We start from the raw sequence: 17,531 nt of genomic DNA, 5'->3' as shown, positions 1-17,531 counted from the left end.
ATTATTATTATTATTATTATTATTATTATTATTATTATTATTATTATCTGGTCTAGCTGCTGGTACACACCTTTAGTTCCAGCATTTGGGAAAAAGAGACAGGCGAATCCCTATGAGTTCCGGGCCAGCCAGCCTGGTCTACATAGTGAGTTCCGTCATAGCCAGATATATAAAGGACCTGTCTCAAACAAAACAAAACAAAAAAAGTGTTCTTTGGAAAAAGGTTTCTTTTTTTACTTTCCTAGTAGATATTCAGAATTCCTCAATACACGTTTATTTCTATAACATCGTAGGCATCTTTAAAGTACAACTCTCTCCATTAACAGTTGAAAATAGTAATGGTAAACAATGTGACTATACCAGTAAAAAGATGTGAAGTTCCTAACATCTGTTAAGGCTCAAAACATCTAGCTAGCTCTTTCTCCTTAAGCACAACTAACCATTTATTATTATTCATTAAAGAAAACACAGTAAAGCTCAGTTCATATTAAAGGGGAAGAGAGTAGAACTGACCCAACACATTTCAAAGAGCCCTGCACCTCCAGTTCTGTCTGTCACCCAAATAGTAATAAGATATACAAAATAACAAAATGTGGCATTCTGTGCTAAACAGCCTAGCGTGCCTTTGGGTACCCACAGCACCCTGGCTTTAACAGAGCACACAGGAAGCACTGTAGGTTCTCTATCACTTCCAGTACGAAGTTCTCACATTAAGGTTGCTAATCAGAACATAAAGCAATAAAATGAGAAAGTGAACTTTCTGGAGAACTGCTAATTAATGCAATGAATTCTCATGTAAATTCAAAGTTCTCCTGAAAGATGCTGTAAGGAAAGAAAACTTACAGGAATAGCCTAACATGATGAGATTGACAAACTCATTAAGAAAACAAAACTAACATTGGGACAATTCACTAGGACTAGGCTAAAGAAACATTCCTAACTCCTTCCTCACTGAAGCCCCCGTGGTTACCTACTCTCCAATGCCAAACACATCTAACCTCAAATGATAAAGATAGAACAAAAACTAAACTAAAAGCAAGCCAATGACAACCTTAAGAGTTTTGCATTATTTTGAAAAGCCAAACTCAAGATACATTCATGATATAGATAAACTGAAAATATTCTTAATATTTTTAACAAGGAAAATATAATAGTCTTAAGTCGTATGTGACTTGTGAGACCAAGAAATGTCCATCAGTTTTACCTGGAGTGCTTCAATAAATACTGAATATATGGTTTGATGTATCTATGATAATTATGAAACAGTGGCAGTCCCAGGGGAAAAAATCTAAAGGCATGGAGCTTGCTACATAGTTATTTTGTCTGAGGGACTTAGTGTTTCCTTCCACCACGTAGATACCAGGGACAGAACTCAGGTCTTCAGGCTTGGCAGCAAGCATCTTTTGGATGAGCCATCTTGTCAGCCCCTCCCCCTTATATTATTGATAAAAGCTCTTTAACACAAGTCTAGCTCTCCTAACCACATTCTCAAACTTCCTATTTGCCTCAGCCTCAATACTGCTACAACAGTGAATCACCTATGCCTTCCTTCTCTATTTTCACATTACCCACATAATTTTAAAAAACCAAGAATAAACACTATCAATTTCCCAACAAAAACTTTTGAGTCACCTAAGACAAGGAAGAGTGAGATATACTCATATATCCATTAAATAAACTTGTATCTAGGGCCTAGAGAATGGCTCATCAATTAAGAGCACTGGCTGCTCTTCTACAGGACCCAGGTTTCAGCACCCACATGGGGGCTCACAACTGTCTAACTCCAGTCCCTAGGGAATCTAACAATCTCTTCTGACCTCTGAGGACACTGTACTTGATATACAGACACACACGTACACAAAACATTCATACATATAAAACCAATAAAGAGTTTAAAAAAAAAACAACTCAGATCTCAATTCAAGGAAGTATCTTCCTAGCACCTAAGGCCTTATTGTATACTCATTCAAGTACTAATTATGTAATTCCTTAAAGAAAAATTACTCTAGGGGCTAGAAAGACAGCTCAGCTGTTAAGAGTACTGGCAGCTCTCACAGAGGACCTGGGTTCAAGGTTCGGGTCTCTACACCCACATGGCAGCTCACAATGGTCTGCAACTCCAGTTCCAGGGGATCCAACATTCTCATCTGACCTCTTCAGGGACTGGACACACATGCACATACATACTTGAAGCAAGACACTTATGCACATAAAATAACTCTAAAAAAATTTTTTTAAGTAGCCATAGAAACTGAAGAATACTGGGAATGAGGAAAGCCTTGAGTTGCCACAAGATATAGAGTAATTCCCCTGAATGAGACTATATTAAAAATTATAAACCACATGCATAATTGCTATATAAAGTAAAATAATGAGAAATATAACATGTATAAAATATAATGTGGGTCACTGGAAAAGTTAAGATCATACCAACATTAACAAGAAAAAATGTCCAAGAAAGTAAACTTGAGATGGGATTACAGAAAAAAAGTGCACAGCATGAAGAGCAGACGGATTCTAGGCCAACCAAACCCCAAAGAGAATTCAGGAGCAGGAGGATCAAGGTGCTGAAGTATACTGTATTCCAGAAAACCATGAGTTACCTAAAGCTGATAGTGGAGAACCACTAAAGGCTCAAGCAGGGACAGAAGAGATCTACAAGTTTCAGAATGATACTTGGTAAAATACCCTTGAAAATAAGCTGGGCAATATTGGTGCACTCCTTTAACCCCAATACTCTGGAGGCAGAGGCACATGGATCTCTGTGAGTTCAAGGCTACAGTAAGACAGTCTCAAAATGAAAAAAAAAAAAAAAAGATAAAAAGAAAAAAAACAAAGTAGCTGAGAAGAAAACGAATATAAAGCCAGGGATTAGTGGCATACACCTTTAATCTCAATGCTCAGGGGACAGGGACAGGCAGATTTCTTGAGTTCCAAGATAGCCAGGGGTACACACAGAAACCTTGTTGTTGTTGCTGTTGCTTGATAAAAATTAAATTTCTAATTGTTAAAAAAGTCTTTACCAAATACTGAAGTTACACACATATATGAAAATGACAAAATACAGCCAGGCATGGTAGTACACACCTATAATCCCAGCACTTAAAAGGTTATAAGATTATACTTGTTATCTTAGCACTTGGAAGGCAGATGCAGGAGAATCTCTATGGGTTTGAGGCTAGGCTCATATACATAGCAAGTTCCAGACCAAGCCAGGACTACACACTGAGACTTCTCTTAAAAAAAAAAAAAAAAAAAAAAAAATAGTAATAATGAGCTAACTGATCAATTTTCTACAACACACCTAAGTACTTCCTTTTACTCTAGCTGACAAAAATGAACAACTGCAATGTACAGACACAGTAAAGAGAGCCTACTCAGATATGAAGCCCTACAACAAAGGCCAGTAGTAAGTCCCACTCATCAAGTATGAGTTGAGGACACTCCCAAAAAGGACTAAGGGTTAAAGGTACGCATACCATTAATCCTAGCACTCCAGAGGAGGAGGTAGGTCGATTCTCTGAATCCCAGGCCAATCTGATGGTCTGCATAGTGAGCTGCAGGCCAGCCAAGGCTACAGAGTGAGTGTGTCTCAAAAGAAAGAAAGAAAAAAAAAAACTGAAGAAAAAAAAGGAGTAAAAGAGTGATTCAGTTCTACCCACTAAGCTCTGTTAGAAGGAGAAACAAATCTGAGACTTTTCTGAGCAAAGAAACAGCCAAATTGATTTTTTTTTGCCAATTTTGATTTTGTCAAAATCAAAAAATCAAATCATTGATTTTTAATCTAAAAAGTTCAAAGTAGCATTTATCAGTCAGAGGCTGACATTGGTCAGCCTGTTTTAAGGAGTTCTATTTCAGAGAAAAGACAAATTCAGGAATACAAAGCACAATTCAGAGTTAGGGATTGATAAGACTGATAACATTTCTAAAAAGTATGTTTTCTTTAATTCACCAAAATAACCATAATACTTTAATTCAAAGACATTTATCTAAATACTATCTATTTTGAACTTGAAACAAACAAGGAAATTTGAAGACTGCTCTACAAGTGAAGCTTATAGCTTGGCTTCGAAAGATCATCATAGTGGGGCTGGAGATTACGAACACTTATTGTTCTTGCAAAGGTCTGGGTTCAGTTCCCAGAACTCACATGGTGGTTAACTACCATCCATAACATTAGTTACAGGGAATCCAATGCCCTCTTTTGGCCTCCAAGGGCACAAGACACATGTGGTACACACACATACATCTAGGCAAAACACTATTACGTATAAAATAAATCAATCTAAAAAATAAAAAAGCAGCAGCATTAAAGCAATAAAACAAACCTAACATATAATCCCAAACTAGGATCCATGTGTCCTGGATTTCTGAAATCCCTCACTCAGTCCAAAATATGCCTGTGGGCTTTTGTTTTCACCTGCATATCCACCTAAAATACAGCAGACAGTCAGACATACAACCAACAGGTAATTCCAGCCCCTGCCTTTACATATTATCAAGCATCTTACATATGATCTGCCTTCCCTCTTAAAATGCAATCCTCATGAGAGTATTTTTTTTTTAACCATGTCCCTACTGGCTATAATACTACTTTAGGCACTCAGTACTGGTCTAGAGAGAATCTCTTTTAACAGTTCAAAGTCCAGTTTAAACTTGTAACATATACAGAGACATCAGTCACTTCCCGACAATGAAACAGAACAAATGGATGCTCATCCCTTAATAAAGGCATGTAAACCATAGAAAACATGACAAGAAAGGATGCCACAAGGCTTAATTGGTGCTCATAAGAAACTTTGTGACACAAGATGAAAGGTACCACAGACACAGAAAACATTACAAAGGTGTAGCAATACAATACCTCAAAGACAAGAATCAGTTTGTGACCCTGATGTAATGAGGATTCCAGGGACCACTGACAATCTCCACTTACAAAGCAAAGCATGGAACAGACTCAAAGTATCAAACGCCCTGTAACAAAGAGAAGCTGACATGATAGGTCCTGAGCGGCCTCCCAGCTGTCCCTTCCACAAAGAACTGCAGGCAGCCAAGTAGCCATCGTTCACCAAACACACTTTTCACCATATTATCTGCTTCCTATCATTAATATGACTTACCTCCTGCCCTGTAGCTGCTTCCATATCAAGAAACAGATCCAGAAGAGATCGGACCAGACGAGCTGCTTTAGCTTTACTGATAGAATTCAAGAAAGGTCGTACATACTTCAGGAGTCCTCCAAGCTCTGTGTGGACAGCAATTCAGAAAACAAAATGTAAATTGTAAAATTAGAAACAAAATGTTCATTTTAAAAAGCTGAGCCTCAGGGGGTAAAGGTACCTGCTGCCAAGGCCTACTTTAGACCCCTGGAACCAAAGAGTATAGACCCAACTCCTGCCAATTATCTTTTCAGCTCCACACAGGCACATGGCATGCATGTATCCCTCCCACTCACCCCCATAAATGCATTAATAAATGTTTTTAAAACTGTTAAAAAATAAAAAAATAAAAAACAGGAGAGACTGAAATAAAAATCATACCTGGTGTCAATCTAATGGAAGTTTTAACAATTCCCAGCAAAAACAGGTGTGGTAGATCATATCTGTAACCCTAACCCTTGAGCAGGAGTCAGGAGAAATTACCTTGATTCTGAGGCTAGCCACATAACAAGTTCTAAGTCAACAGAGACTACAGTGTGAGATACCCAGCAGGTAATAAGACAGCAACAATGTATCACATACCACTTCCACAAACCACCTCTCTACTGGGTCACTATGAAAACTCACATGAACTCCCATCTATGTATCCTTTATCCATTTGAATGACAGATACAAAGCAAAGTACTGTTATCAAGAACAGTTTTATAGAACATGAAATATGCTGTAGCAAATATCAAGTCTCAAAGGTGTTTTACCCTCCAAATCTATGCCTTACAGTTTCCCTCAGACAGAAGCTTCCAACCCCAGGTTAAGGTGTCCCTGTGTAGCCTTTCAGTAGTAACACTTCTTTGGCACAGTGAAGTCAGGATGTCCTTAAAAATTTCACTATAGACTTTAAAAATTCCTCAATGTTAACTAATGACTTAAAAAGCTGTCCATCACAGAAAAGTAAAAATACACACACACACACACACAAAACTGTCATCATAAAGCTTTCTCCTCCTTTTTAGAAGTGGGCAGTTCAGGAAATCTAAGGGAGTGACTTCAGTAGCAGTAAAGATGCACTTGTTAAACAAGAAAAATTAGACACTGCTTTCTTTTTTTCTTTTCTTAAAAAAAAAAAATCAGTTTCTCTGTGTAGCCTTGGCTGCCCTGGAACTTGCTCTTTAGACCAGGCTGGCCTTCAACTCAGATATCTATGGCCTCTTTTGCCTTTGCCTCCCAAGTACTGAGATTAAAGGTGTGTGCCACCTGGTGACAATGCTTTTTTTTTTTAAAGCATTTATTTTTATTGCTTTTAATAATGTGCACGTGCACCAGCAACAGGAGCAAATGTCTTTAGAGATCAGAGGACACAAAATCCTCCTAGAGCTAGTTACAATGGTTGTAAGCTGCCCAATAAGGGTGATGGGAATCAAACTTGCCTCTTCTCAAAGAATAACAAGTGTTCTTTACCGAACCATCTCTCCAACCCCTAGACAATGTCTGAACTAAACAAGACGTAGTTTGGGAATGTAGGTTAAAGCTACCTTAGTGCCAGTGTCTCTTTAAAATTCTCTAATTGTAGACTCATCCTCCTGAGAACTCTAATTCAGGGCAAGCATACTTTGCCCTCCTGAGAACACAAATTCAGCGTCCTTGAAATCCTCATCTGCCTGAAGTCAGAGGATGCACAGAACTATGTGAGGTGCTAAAGGAAAACTACACAGAATGAAAAAGTTTTATCCCTTCAATCCCCAGAACTGACCTTTGGCTCCCAATATCTGAGACTGCTTTCCATTCTGCTCTCTCATTTACACTCACATACTCACTACTTTCAAGCTGACTTCATGCCAGGAGACAATCTGAGATGTCTACGTAAACTCAATATACCCTTTAGAGGCCCAGCTAGGGAACTACTGACTCTTCCATCCTAACTCCAGTATACAGTAATTTTTTTCTCTCCTCAAATTCCTTCTTGTGCCCTTCTCTCTCTGCTTTCTGTCCACCATGAATTGAACAGTTCTGTTCCACTTTGTACCCTTCCCATTACAATAACTGAAAGCTCTGGAACCACAGCAAAACAAACACTTCTTGTCCTAAGGGAAAAAATCCTAGCTGTGTATGGTGTACTATAATCCCAGCACTCAGGAGGCTAGGGCAGCAGGATTACAATGAGTGAGCTCAAGGGCTACTCTAGCATAGCCTGGGCTACAGAGTTAAGGCTATCTCAAGAAAACAAAACAGACATGAAACTCTATTTCAAAAACACTCACAAACCATAATTTTTTACATTTATGCAAATTTTACTTGTTCTATATAAGCATGGCTTGTGTACATGCTTACACAAGTTGGAGGAGGACCAAGTTGGCAAGTATTCCACTATTCCACTATTGAGATACATGATAGCTTTCTTTATAGGACTAGTTTGATGCGATAGTCTTTCTTCCATAGTTTTCTATTATGCTTGAACAACTATGATTTTAGTGACTAATATATTAAAAAAGCAGCCTATTCTTTCTTTTTTTTTGGTTTTTGGTTTTTCAAAACGGTTTCTCTGTGTAGCCTTGGCTGTCCTGAACTCAGCTTTGTAGACCAGGCTGCCTTCGAATTCACAAGAGATTCCCCTGCCTCTGCCTCCTAGAATGCTGGGACCACAGGTGTGTGATGCTATGCCCAGCTGCCTATTCCAATCTTGATCAAAAAAATTTTTAAACAAATCTGTATCTTTTTTTAAAAACAAATCTGTATCTCCTCCAACTGTCTTCAAATATTTTAGGATAACTATCATTCACATTTCTTTACCCATCCCTTTCTCAAAGCTAAATATCCTTACTATTTCAAATGTTCCTCCAGCATCCTTGTTTCTAAATTATTTATCCCCTTAGCTGTCCCATTATGTGGGTAAAAGTACTTCTGACTGAAGAAAATAATCACAGAAAGGTCTCAGAGTAGGGCGGATCTGGCTAGCACATATGACACAGCAGAGTTTTTAAGGGGTGAAGGGAAGTGGGTTTGAGAACGGGTCTCCTGAGCATTGCAGGCTGACGTCAAACTCAGGAAGCTCCTGCCTCAGACTCCTGCCTGCTGCAGCTATGCAGGTGTATCCCTCGTAAGCAGCAACATGGCAGCATTATTGGTTCAGACTAAGTTCATTAAGGTCTTTTTGCATACAGTATTATAAAGACAGGTAATTACACATCTTTCTCTGTTTTAATAAATACTTCAAGTATGTAATTTTTTTACAACTGCACTAACCTTCCTGGCTTCAGCAGCAACTGTTAATTAAGTAACTCTTAAATCTACCTTCTACTCAACTGACCGCCTACAAAAATATCCATGCCTTCTGCTATGGCTTTAACCATGGGGGCCAAATATTAATCAGAAAAATCAAGGACAAATCAATGATTCCTCAAGTTTGGAAACAATTATTAATATATATTTCAATAATTATTCAGCCTAATATAAATTTATAACCTACACCATCATATTAATAGTCTAGCAAATGATAAAAAGTATTCTACTTACATCAAATATATATTCTACCTCATTTTTTAAAAATAATTTATTTATTTTTAATTATGTGCATTGGTGTTTTGCCTGCATCTATGTTTGTGTGAGGGTGTCAGATCTTACAGACAGTTGTGAGCTGTCATGTGGGTGCTGGGAATTGAACCCAGGTCTTCTGGAAGAGCAGTTAGTGCTCTTAACCACTGAGCCACCTCTCCAGTCCCTATATCATTCTTCTACTCTACAAGTTGGCAAATTCTGTCAAAGGCCAAAAAAGTGAATATTTTTGCTTTGCAGGTTACACGGTCTCAGATGGTGGCAGTTTACAAATGATGCCACCATCATAAACACGGAAATGAATGTGACCATGTTCAATCAAACTGTTTGCAAAAGTAGACAGCATTGTCCCCTGCAAATTTACTAGTTTTGAAGGTAAGTTTGGATGGAATATTCTGTTCACAATAACTCAGGTTTAATTAAAATCTCCTAATTAATCATCTGTCCCAGTAGATCACTAATGACTTTATTTTGTAGTAATTCTTTTTTTCAAGACAGAGTTTCTCTGTGTAGCCCTGGCTGTCCTGGAACTTGCTCTTGAGACCAGGCTGGCCTCAAACTCCAGAGATCCACCTGCCTGCCTCTGCACACCAGTCCCCTTCATCTCCCCATACCCCAGGGCTGGGTTAAAGGTATGTACCACCTCCACCTATCTTGATCTCATTACCTTTCTAAAAGGTGGAATATTTGCTATGCTCAGTGTTTAAATACTTTGTCCTCCATGATTTCCCTATGTAGTTCTGCACTTCTAGCTGCTATTACTCCTTCAATGCCAAAAGACAAAAATTGTCAGAGCCAAGAGAAATGACTTATAAAGATCATGTGCTCTCTCTTCTCTCACCTACCTTGACTTTAATTCTCTTTCTGATGTTATTTCTATCTTTTGTTTGAAAATCATTTTCCTTCCTAGAAAAGGCAGAAGTAAAACATGAGCTAAATAATCTGCCTTTGTCTCTAGCATCAGCATTGTCTTCTCTAGGTACTGTTATTCTAACCTTAACAGAGGGACAAATGATATGAACTATCCTTTTTTTAGTCTCATTTTGTCTACTACTGAGTGTTCATTCTTAGACATACCCAGTTTCTTTCCATATTTGTATACTCCTGTATTTTAATTTCTTAAAATCATATTCTTTTTTTTTCCTTTTTTTTTGGGGGGGCGGGGCGGTTGAGACAGGGTTTTTCTCTTGTAGCCTTGGCTGTCCTGGACTCAGAGGACAGGACAGCCTAGACCAGGCTGGCCTTCAAACTCAGAGATCCACCGGCCTCTGCCTTCTGAGTGTTGGGATTAAAGGTGTGCATCACCACACCAGGCTCATATTCCTAATTCATTGGAATTATCTGCAATTTATGGTCAGAATCTCCTTCTTAGAACCTAACAGACCCAGCAGGTTTTTTTTATAAAGTCTTGTAAGAAAATTTTCACAGATCCTGAGCTTAAGCATCTTGTTTGCCAATGTTCAGAACCACTTTCAATCATTACTACACATCAGACCTCATCTAATTCATTAACCTCTAAGTACTATTTTCCACCAGGGATCCTATCTTAAACTTTTTAGGCAGGGTACTTAGTACAGCACCAGGTAACTATCATATGCACAATAAAGCAAAACTGGAGGTTAAGTGAATATGCATGCTTTCAAAGCGAGAGTCAACAATTATTACAACAGGCTCCAAAGCCTCCTTAGAATTTGTATTTTGTGAATACTGACCTGTAAGGATCAAACTGACTTAGGAAACAGTAAGTAGGCAAGGAACTCTTTATATTTAAAGTTTACATCTCATCCCTTAAATTCCAGCAAGTGGCCAGGTGTGGTAGTACACACCTTAGTCCAAACACCTGAGGAAGCAAAGGTAGGCAGATCTCTGACCTTGAGCCTAGCAAACTTTACATGTAAGTTTCAGGACAGCAAGAGCTACATACAAAGAAACCCTGTCTCAAAGGGAGGAAAAAAATACAAGTGCAGTATACTCCCTAAATGTCACACACTAGAGAGCAAGAACAAAATAGACAGGCATAAAATGGGATTTCAGAAACCTCACTAGAGAAAACGTAATAAACACTCACTGCATATACTCGACACATGGTTGTTTTTGTTGTTTTGTTTTTGGAGAAGGATCTCATTATATAGCCCTGACTACCCTGGAATTCACTACTGGTCTCAAACTTACAGAAATCAGCCTGCTCCTGCCTCCCAAATGCTGAAAAAACAGGCATGCAACAGCCACTCAATTTTCTGATTGAGCCAGCAATTAAAAAGATAAACTAAAGGCGTGGTGGTGCACGCCTTTAATCCCAGCACTCAGGGAGGCAGAGGCAGGTAGATCTTTGTGAGTTTGACACCAGCCTGATCTACAAAGTGAGTCCAGGACATATAAGGCTACACACAGAAAACCTGTCTCAAAAAAACAGAAACAAAAACAAAAACCAGCAAAAAAAAAAAAAAAAAAAAAAAGATAAATTGAAATGAATTGCAAGAGATCTTACAAGTTTACAAGTTCAAAAACTTTTGTTGTACTATCTCCATCATTCTCTTGGCTCACCACATACACAAAGTAACTGATGAGATGACTTAACAGAACTCACTTCATTCCAATCAAATAAATTCTAAACTCAATTCAACTTCTTTTAAGATTTATGTTATGCATATGAATGTTTATCTGTGTACCAGGTCCACACCTGGTGCCCTCAGAAGTCAGAAAAGGGCATATGATCCTCTGAGACTGGAGTTACAGATACTTGTGAGCCACCATGTGGGTGTTGGAAACCAAATCCAGATCCTCTACAAGAGTAACAAGTGTTCCTAATCTGAGCCATCTATCCAGCCCCTCAAAGTTCACTTCAATGTGACACCCACTTTAAGTTTACATAAGCTTATGATATTATTACCACTTTATTGGTTAGAGGTACTTTCTAGTCAACAGGACTCTCTCCTTATTTCAAGAAAGCATCCATCATCCAACTATCATCTCAAGCCGAGCCATTCAGATGCCTGGACAACAATATGTAATATATAGCATGTAACAATAGGTACCAAAGAAGTCTTAGGAAGGCACTATTTAATGTCTTACTCATTCTACACCAGAAAAAGTGAGTCACTTGGATACAAACCCTTAGCAATTTTTCAAGTGAAGGGCCTAAAATCACTCTCCTTAGTATACCAGACCTAGTCTATGAAATCGATGGCGACTGAGACTGCCCATATGCAAGGAAATAATCAGAATTCAAAAATAAGGAACAAATCACAGATCACTATATTCCAACAAAAGTAGGACTTCCTCTCACCTGTAGAATAAAATTCTACACTTTTCTGCTTCAAAAGTGAAGATCAACAAGTTGTCAGGAAAATAAAACTGAAAAACACCCCAAATGACCTGGGTGTTAGATGCAGTCCCCATGTTCTAAGACAGACTTCATCTGGTTTTTCAGACAAAGGCATTATAGGCTTAATACACTTGGAAGACTTACCAGCAGCTTGTCCAGTCTTTGCCAGGAGAGACCCCAGTTCAAGGATGCTCTGCTCTTTGACCTGGACTGCCTCCTCATCATTTTCCTGGATGTCTCGCTTCACTGAGAAAAGAAAATAAACACTTAAAATAATGATTAAAAAAAAAAATGAAGCAAGGGAAAATTCAACCTTATAAGACTCTAGCATATTTTCCAAATGAAACTACCAAACAAATAAAGGCTAAAAAAAAAAACCTAAAAAGTAAAATGACCAAGTATCTATAGGACGTGACTCATATCAATAATAAAAAAGTAGATTCTTCTCTGTAAGTGGGCCTTTTTACTCAACCCCTTAGAATTCACCTCACCACAGACACTGAAATTTCTGCTGTGCTTGCTTCAAATCAACTTAAAGCAAATCCTTCCAAGCCCCATGCTAGTCACTACATTGCATGAAGATATTTTTTTTAATTTTTTATTAATTACACTTTTTTCATTTTGTATCCCCCCATATGCCCCTCCCTCCTCCCCTCAAGATCCCACCCTCCCTCCCCTTTCTGCATGCATGCCACTCCCCAAGTCCACTGAAGATATTTTTTAAAACACAAAGTTATTGATGACTATAAACCAAGTCTTTCAAAGTCTCTAGAAAGCTTCAGCTAAAGGATATATTAGAATAAACAATTCTATAAAGCCACTCTAGAAAAATTCCTTCAGTAGCTTCAGTGTGATGCTGAACAGTTACACTTCAGAGAAGAGACTGCAGCCTCATAATGGATTTGGGTCCTGTTAAAATAAAAACTTTATCTGTCCCACTTTCAACTGTTAATAATTATTCAGCCACCTGAACCTCAAACAGCCTCTCCAAAGTTTGCAGTGCCATCACGAGTTATCACTGCTATCATAAAGCATCATGACTTGACAAAAAAACAAGAGTTTGATACTTCATGATGGAGTCTGGAAAAAGTAATGCTGTCACCCATCATGACTCAAGCTTGCTCTAACAGGGGAGCTTGCAGTGGACTCTTAGTTGGACTCTTGGTTGCAGTGAGCAACCAAGAAATACTCTAATGGCAACGTTTATCAGCAGTTTCTATTTTCTGAAAGGCAAACAAATTAGGAACTAGACACACACAAAAAAAAGTTACCTCATGCTCCTCAGATTGGTTCTAAATATTAACATGTTCACGGGAAAATACCTTTGTAACGTGATTCTGGTGCTCTGTTCTAAAACTTACTTAGGATCAGAACTTCAAAGTGAAACAATCAACATTATTCCTTCCAAATGCACTGTAATCACCACCTCCTCTCCTTTTCTAGTACCCCCAAAGATAAAGACACCAAGCTGTTGTCACTGTACTTTCTAGGTGCAAGAGAAATTCAACAGACTAAGAAAGTCAACCTAAGCACCAACATCCTGCAAGTCCCACATACACCTGCATTCAGTAACTACTTGTTGATCCATTCTGACTCTTCCCAGGCTACATTTATAACACTACATTACCACGAGAGGAAGCTCACGCCCTGACTGAACCCTTCACGACAGAACATGAAAAAGTCTTCTCCGACATCACCCAACCTTATTTCTGTCCGCACCTGAATCCCAGCAGAAAGCGACCGGCTGAAGGTTCCTATTTCAACTTTCCTGTTGCCCTCAGGTTTTAAGACAATCACACTACGGTGTTAAATTCCTTTTTCTCCAGCAATGTGCGCGGCCGGCCGGTTCCAAAGAGTTCCCTGAACAACAGACAACTAACTCCCAGAACTGACTTCAACTCCGGCTGGTGAAAATGAGTCACCTCCTCTGTCCCGGCGGTCCCACCCGGACACTCGGCCTCGCAGTCTCCACCTGACAGAGGACCGTCCCGGCCACCTCCACCAAATGCCAATCGGAGGTGTGTGGCACCCCTCAAGGTGCAACACTCAGAGGGTGACCCTCTTTGGCTGGAGCCCGCCGGGGGTAAGCAGCAGCTCCCAGCGTCCCGCCGAAGAAAACTCCAAGAGAAGCGCTCGCGCTCCCACCCGGAGCAACCTGTGCTGGGAACAACGGCGGGAAATGCCAGTCCTGAGCGTCCGTCGTCCAGGCCTTCCAAGAACACCCTTTACCCCCCAGTCTGTAACCAGCAGCGGCTCTCAGCCCCGGGGCAGCTCGCGCGGGCCACAACCGGGGACCCTGAGGGGTAGCGAACCCAGCCCGGCCCTCTCTCCACGCTGCGATGCGCCCACCGTGAGTCAGCAGCCAGCAGGTGGACGCGCGGACTGCCTCGGGGCTTCCCGCCCGACTGGAAGCCGTAGAGCTCCCGGGGGGCCCGAGCGGCCTGCGCCCCCAGCCCGGCCCCCCTGACACACAGTGAGTCAGCAGCACCATAGCCGGCTAGCCCGGACCCTCTCCGCCGCCTCCGACCGACACAGGCCGCGCCTGGACGGCGGGGCCGCGGGGCCGGCGCGAGGACCTTTACCGATGGAGTGGAGGATGTCGATGGAGGCCTCCCGGTCGGTGCTGAGTAGAGACTGGGCTCTCTGGAACTCTACCACCGCTGCGGCCGCCATCTTACCGCTCTCACACCGTCCCCGGCCGCGGCCGCCGACGCCGGAAACACTCACCCGGAAGACCCGCCCTCGCGTTCCTTTCCCCCATGCCCCTGCCTCCCTTCTCAGAGCATCCCGGGAGTTGTGGTCTCACTGCCGGGCGGGTGAACGAGGAGCGTCCCGCCAGCGGTGTGCGAGCTCCCCAGCACCATCTTGCGGCCATCTAAAGAGACAAGACCGAAGTTAGTCCCCACCACCCCAATACAGGCTGAGCGGTCAAAGGAAACCGGCTGTCTTTCCACGTTCCACCAGTCACTCATCGCGAGAGATGACCTTTCAAATTGCCTACTGTACGGCAGCACCGTTCAGATTCTTTCAGATGTCTTGCAGGAAGGACACATTACACACGCTCTCTTCCGGCAGGAAAGAAATCACCAGTGTCAAAGACCACTGTCTTTCCAAATAAACATTCCATCATCAGACAGGGTTTCTCACATTATGAACTGAAAAATCATCTTTGACCCATTCATTCAATCTAAATAGTTCTTGAGATTCATACAGTTGGCCCACACCAGCTTCCCAGCTCAACGATAGAACAAATTTTTTCTCCCATATCTCCAATTCAGCTGTAATCAGATATCTGTGAAGATACCAAGGGAAGGGAGTAAAGACACATTTTATGTGACCACTAAGGTTTAACCTGAAGATGTTGCTAAAACTATACACAGGGAGACCTTGTCGGTGATGACAATCCAGAAATGAAATGGCTGTTCTATAAAAGAAACTAAGGAGGACCAACACTGTACTCCTCTGTGACTGGATTAGCCAATCAATGTAGCTGTCCCTTTTCATCTGTCCAAAACAAAGTTCTGTGAAAAACATAATTAATTCTTGAATAGCTAAGGAAACTGAAGGGAGTAAATGATTTTGTGATGCTCCGTTAGTGAGTGACTGACAAAGTTGAGAACTGGCAGGGAATATATTCCTAACCATGTATTCTCTCTTTTAGTTAGTTAATTTTTTTGTTTGTTTGTTTAGTTTTTCCAGACAGGGTTTCTTTGCATAACAGCCTTGGCTGTCCTGGACTTTATCTGTAGACCAGGATGGCCTCGAGCTCACAGAGACCCACCTCCCTCTTCTTCCCAAGTGCTGGGATTAAAGGTGTGTGCCACCACACCCAGCTTCCCCGAGTTTTCTAATGAAAATTGGATACCATCCCATCAAGTTGGAAACAGAATTCCTGATTTTGTTGTGTTATGTGAAAGTCTATGAACTTCACTGTAATACTGTGATTTTTTTGTACCATCAAAGTAGGCGTCCCTCCTTTCTCAACCTGATGGAGAGCTAGTGATAGTATACTGAATCAATTTGTTGGTCAAGTTTTTAAATTTTTATTTCTGTTTGGTCCTGTCTGTCTGTATGTGGGAACTCACATCCCATGGCATGCGCATAGAGAAGTGGACACCTGGCTGGCTGTGGTGACATACGCCTTTAAGCCCAGCACAGGCAGGTCTCTGTGAGTTCAAGGCCAACCTGGTCTATGAAATGAGTCCAGGACAGCCAGGGCGTGTTACACAGGGCCTGTCTTGAAAAACAAAAGAAAAAAAAAGAAAAGTGGGGCTGGAGAGATGGCTACATGGTTATGCATATTTTCTGTCCTTCCAGAAGTCCTGAGTTCAAGTCCCAACAACCACATGGTGGCTCACAACCATCTACACCAGGATCTGATGCCCTCTTCTGGCTTGCAGGTGTACATGCAGATGTACATGCAGATAGAGCAATCATATACATAAAATAAATAAATAAAATATTTTTAAAAAGAAAGAGAGAAGGGGACACTTGCAGAAGTCAGTACTCTCCATCATGTGTGGCTCAGGGATTGAACTCAGGTACTCATACTTTTCAGCAAGCACCGTTACCTGCTGAGCCATCTTGAAACCCCTGCATTTTTTTTTAATTGTTTTTTCAAGATAGGGTTTCTCTTTGTAGCCCTGGCTGCCCTGGAACTCGCTTTGTAGACCAGGCTTTCCTCAAAACCAGAGACTCACCACCTCTTTCCCTCTCTTCCCCCAAGTGCTGGCATTAAAGGCAAGTGCCACCACTTTACTTCCGTATGTTTTCTTAACCTTTTCAATCGAGTCATCGTCCAGAAAATGCAATGAAAGAACAACAGTCTTTGGAACTGACATATTTGCTCTAACTTATGCACCAGCCGCTACAAGATGGTGGCTTCCCTGGGTTCTTACTCATTTTGATCTTCAGCTTTCCCATCTGGAGAGCAGGGATAAGAAAACTCAGTTCACATGGTTGCTGTAAGAGTGTGAGGGAGCATGGGATTCAATGACCAATGTTTTATTCCAGAAATAACATCTTCCTTGTAAATGTCTAAGGAGTAATGTATATTCCAAAGAGCACACGCTGCTAGTGAGTGGTCACCTGTTGCTGGCTACACTGTGAGCCATGCCTCTAAACTTAAATACACTATCAATGCAGTGATTTCAGGAGTGTTACGTTCTCGGTACCACCAAAAGAGCTTATACCCACCTTCTAACAGCTGTCCTGGCATTTGTTCTTCCAACTTTGCCACGTTTCATCTCATCTGTATGTGCGTGGTGTTCGGAGCAGTTCAGCAAGCACTGCTTCATTCTGTTTACTTCCTTCCTCCAGAAGGTACCTTTTCTGGCTGACGGTTAGCATCCCTACTCCCACAACATTAACTTATACATAGCAACCGTTAACATGCATGTTGGAGCTGGGCAGTGACGGCACACACCTTTAATCCCAGTCCTAGGAAGGCAGAGGCAGGGGAAACTCCATGAGTTTGAGGCCAGCCTGGTCTACAGAGTAAG

General features: G+C 41.0%; 1 protein-coding gene across 2 annotated transcripts in view; it reads right to left on the bottom strand.

Moving 5' to 3' along the window:
- Positions 1-14,741, bottom strand: part of Psmd11 (proteasome 26S subunit, non-ATPase 11) — a 35,654-nt gene extending 20,913 nt beyond the window's left edge. Inside the window, exons 1-4 of one of the 2 annotated variants that reach the window (XM_055620159.1) lie at positions 14,613-14,741; positions 12,175-12,276; positions 5,121-5,245; positions 71-178 (exon numbers count right to left, since the gene is read on the bottom strand). In XM_055620159.1, the coding sequence (XP_055476134.1) occupies positions 71-178; positions 5,121-5,245; positions 12,175-12,276; positions 14,613-14,703 (426 nt within the window). In that variant the 5' untranslated portion in view covers positions 14,704-14,741. The remainder of the gene's footprint in view (positions 1-70; positions 179-5,120; positions 5,246-12,174; positions 12,277-14,612) is intronic. The other variant, XM_055620160.1, reaches the window with a different exon arrangement.
- Between the last annotated feature and the right edge of the window lie 2,790 nt (positions 14,742-17,531).

Source organism: Psammomys obesus, unplaced genomic scaffold, assembly GCF_907164565.1.
Source record: "Psammomys obesus unplaced genomic scaffold, mPsaObe1.curated_primary_1811, whole genome shotgun sequence".
Classification (NCBI taxonomy): Eukaryota; Metazoa; Chordata; class Mammalia; order Rodentia; family Muridae; genus Psammomys; species Psammomys obesus.
This window is presented reverse-complemented; position numbering and strand designations above follow the sequence as displayed.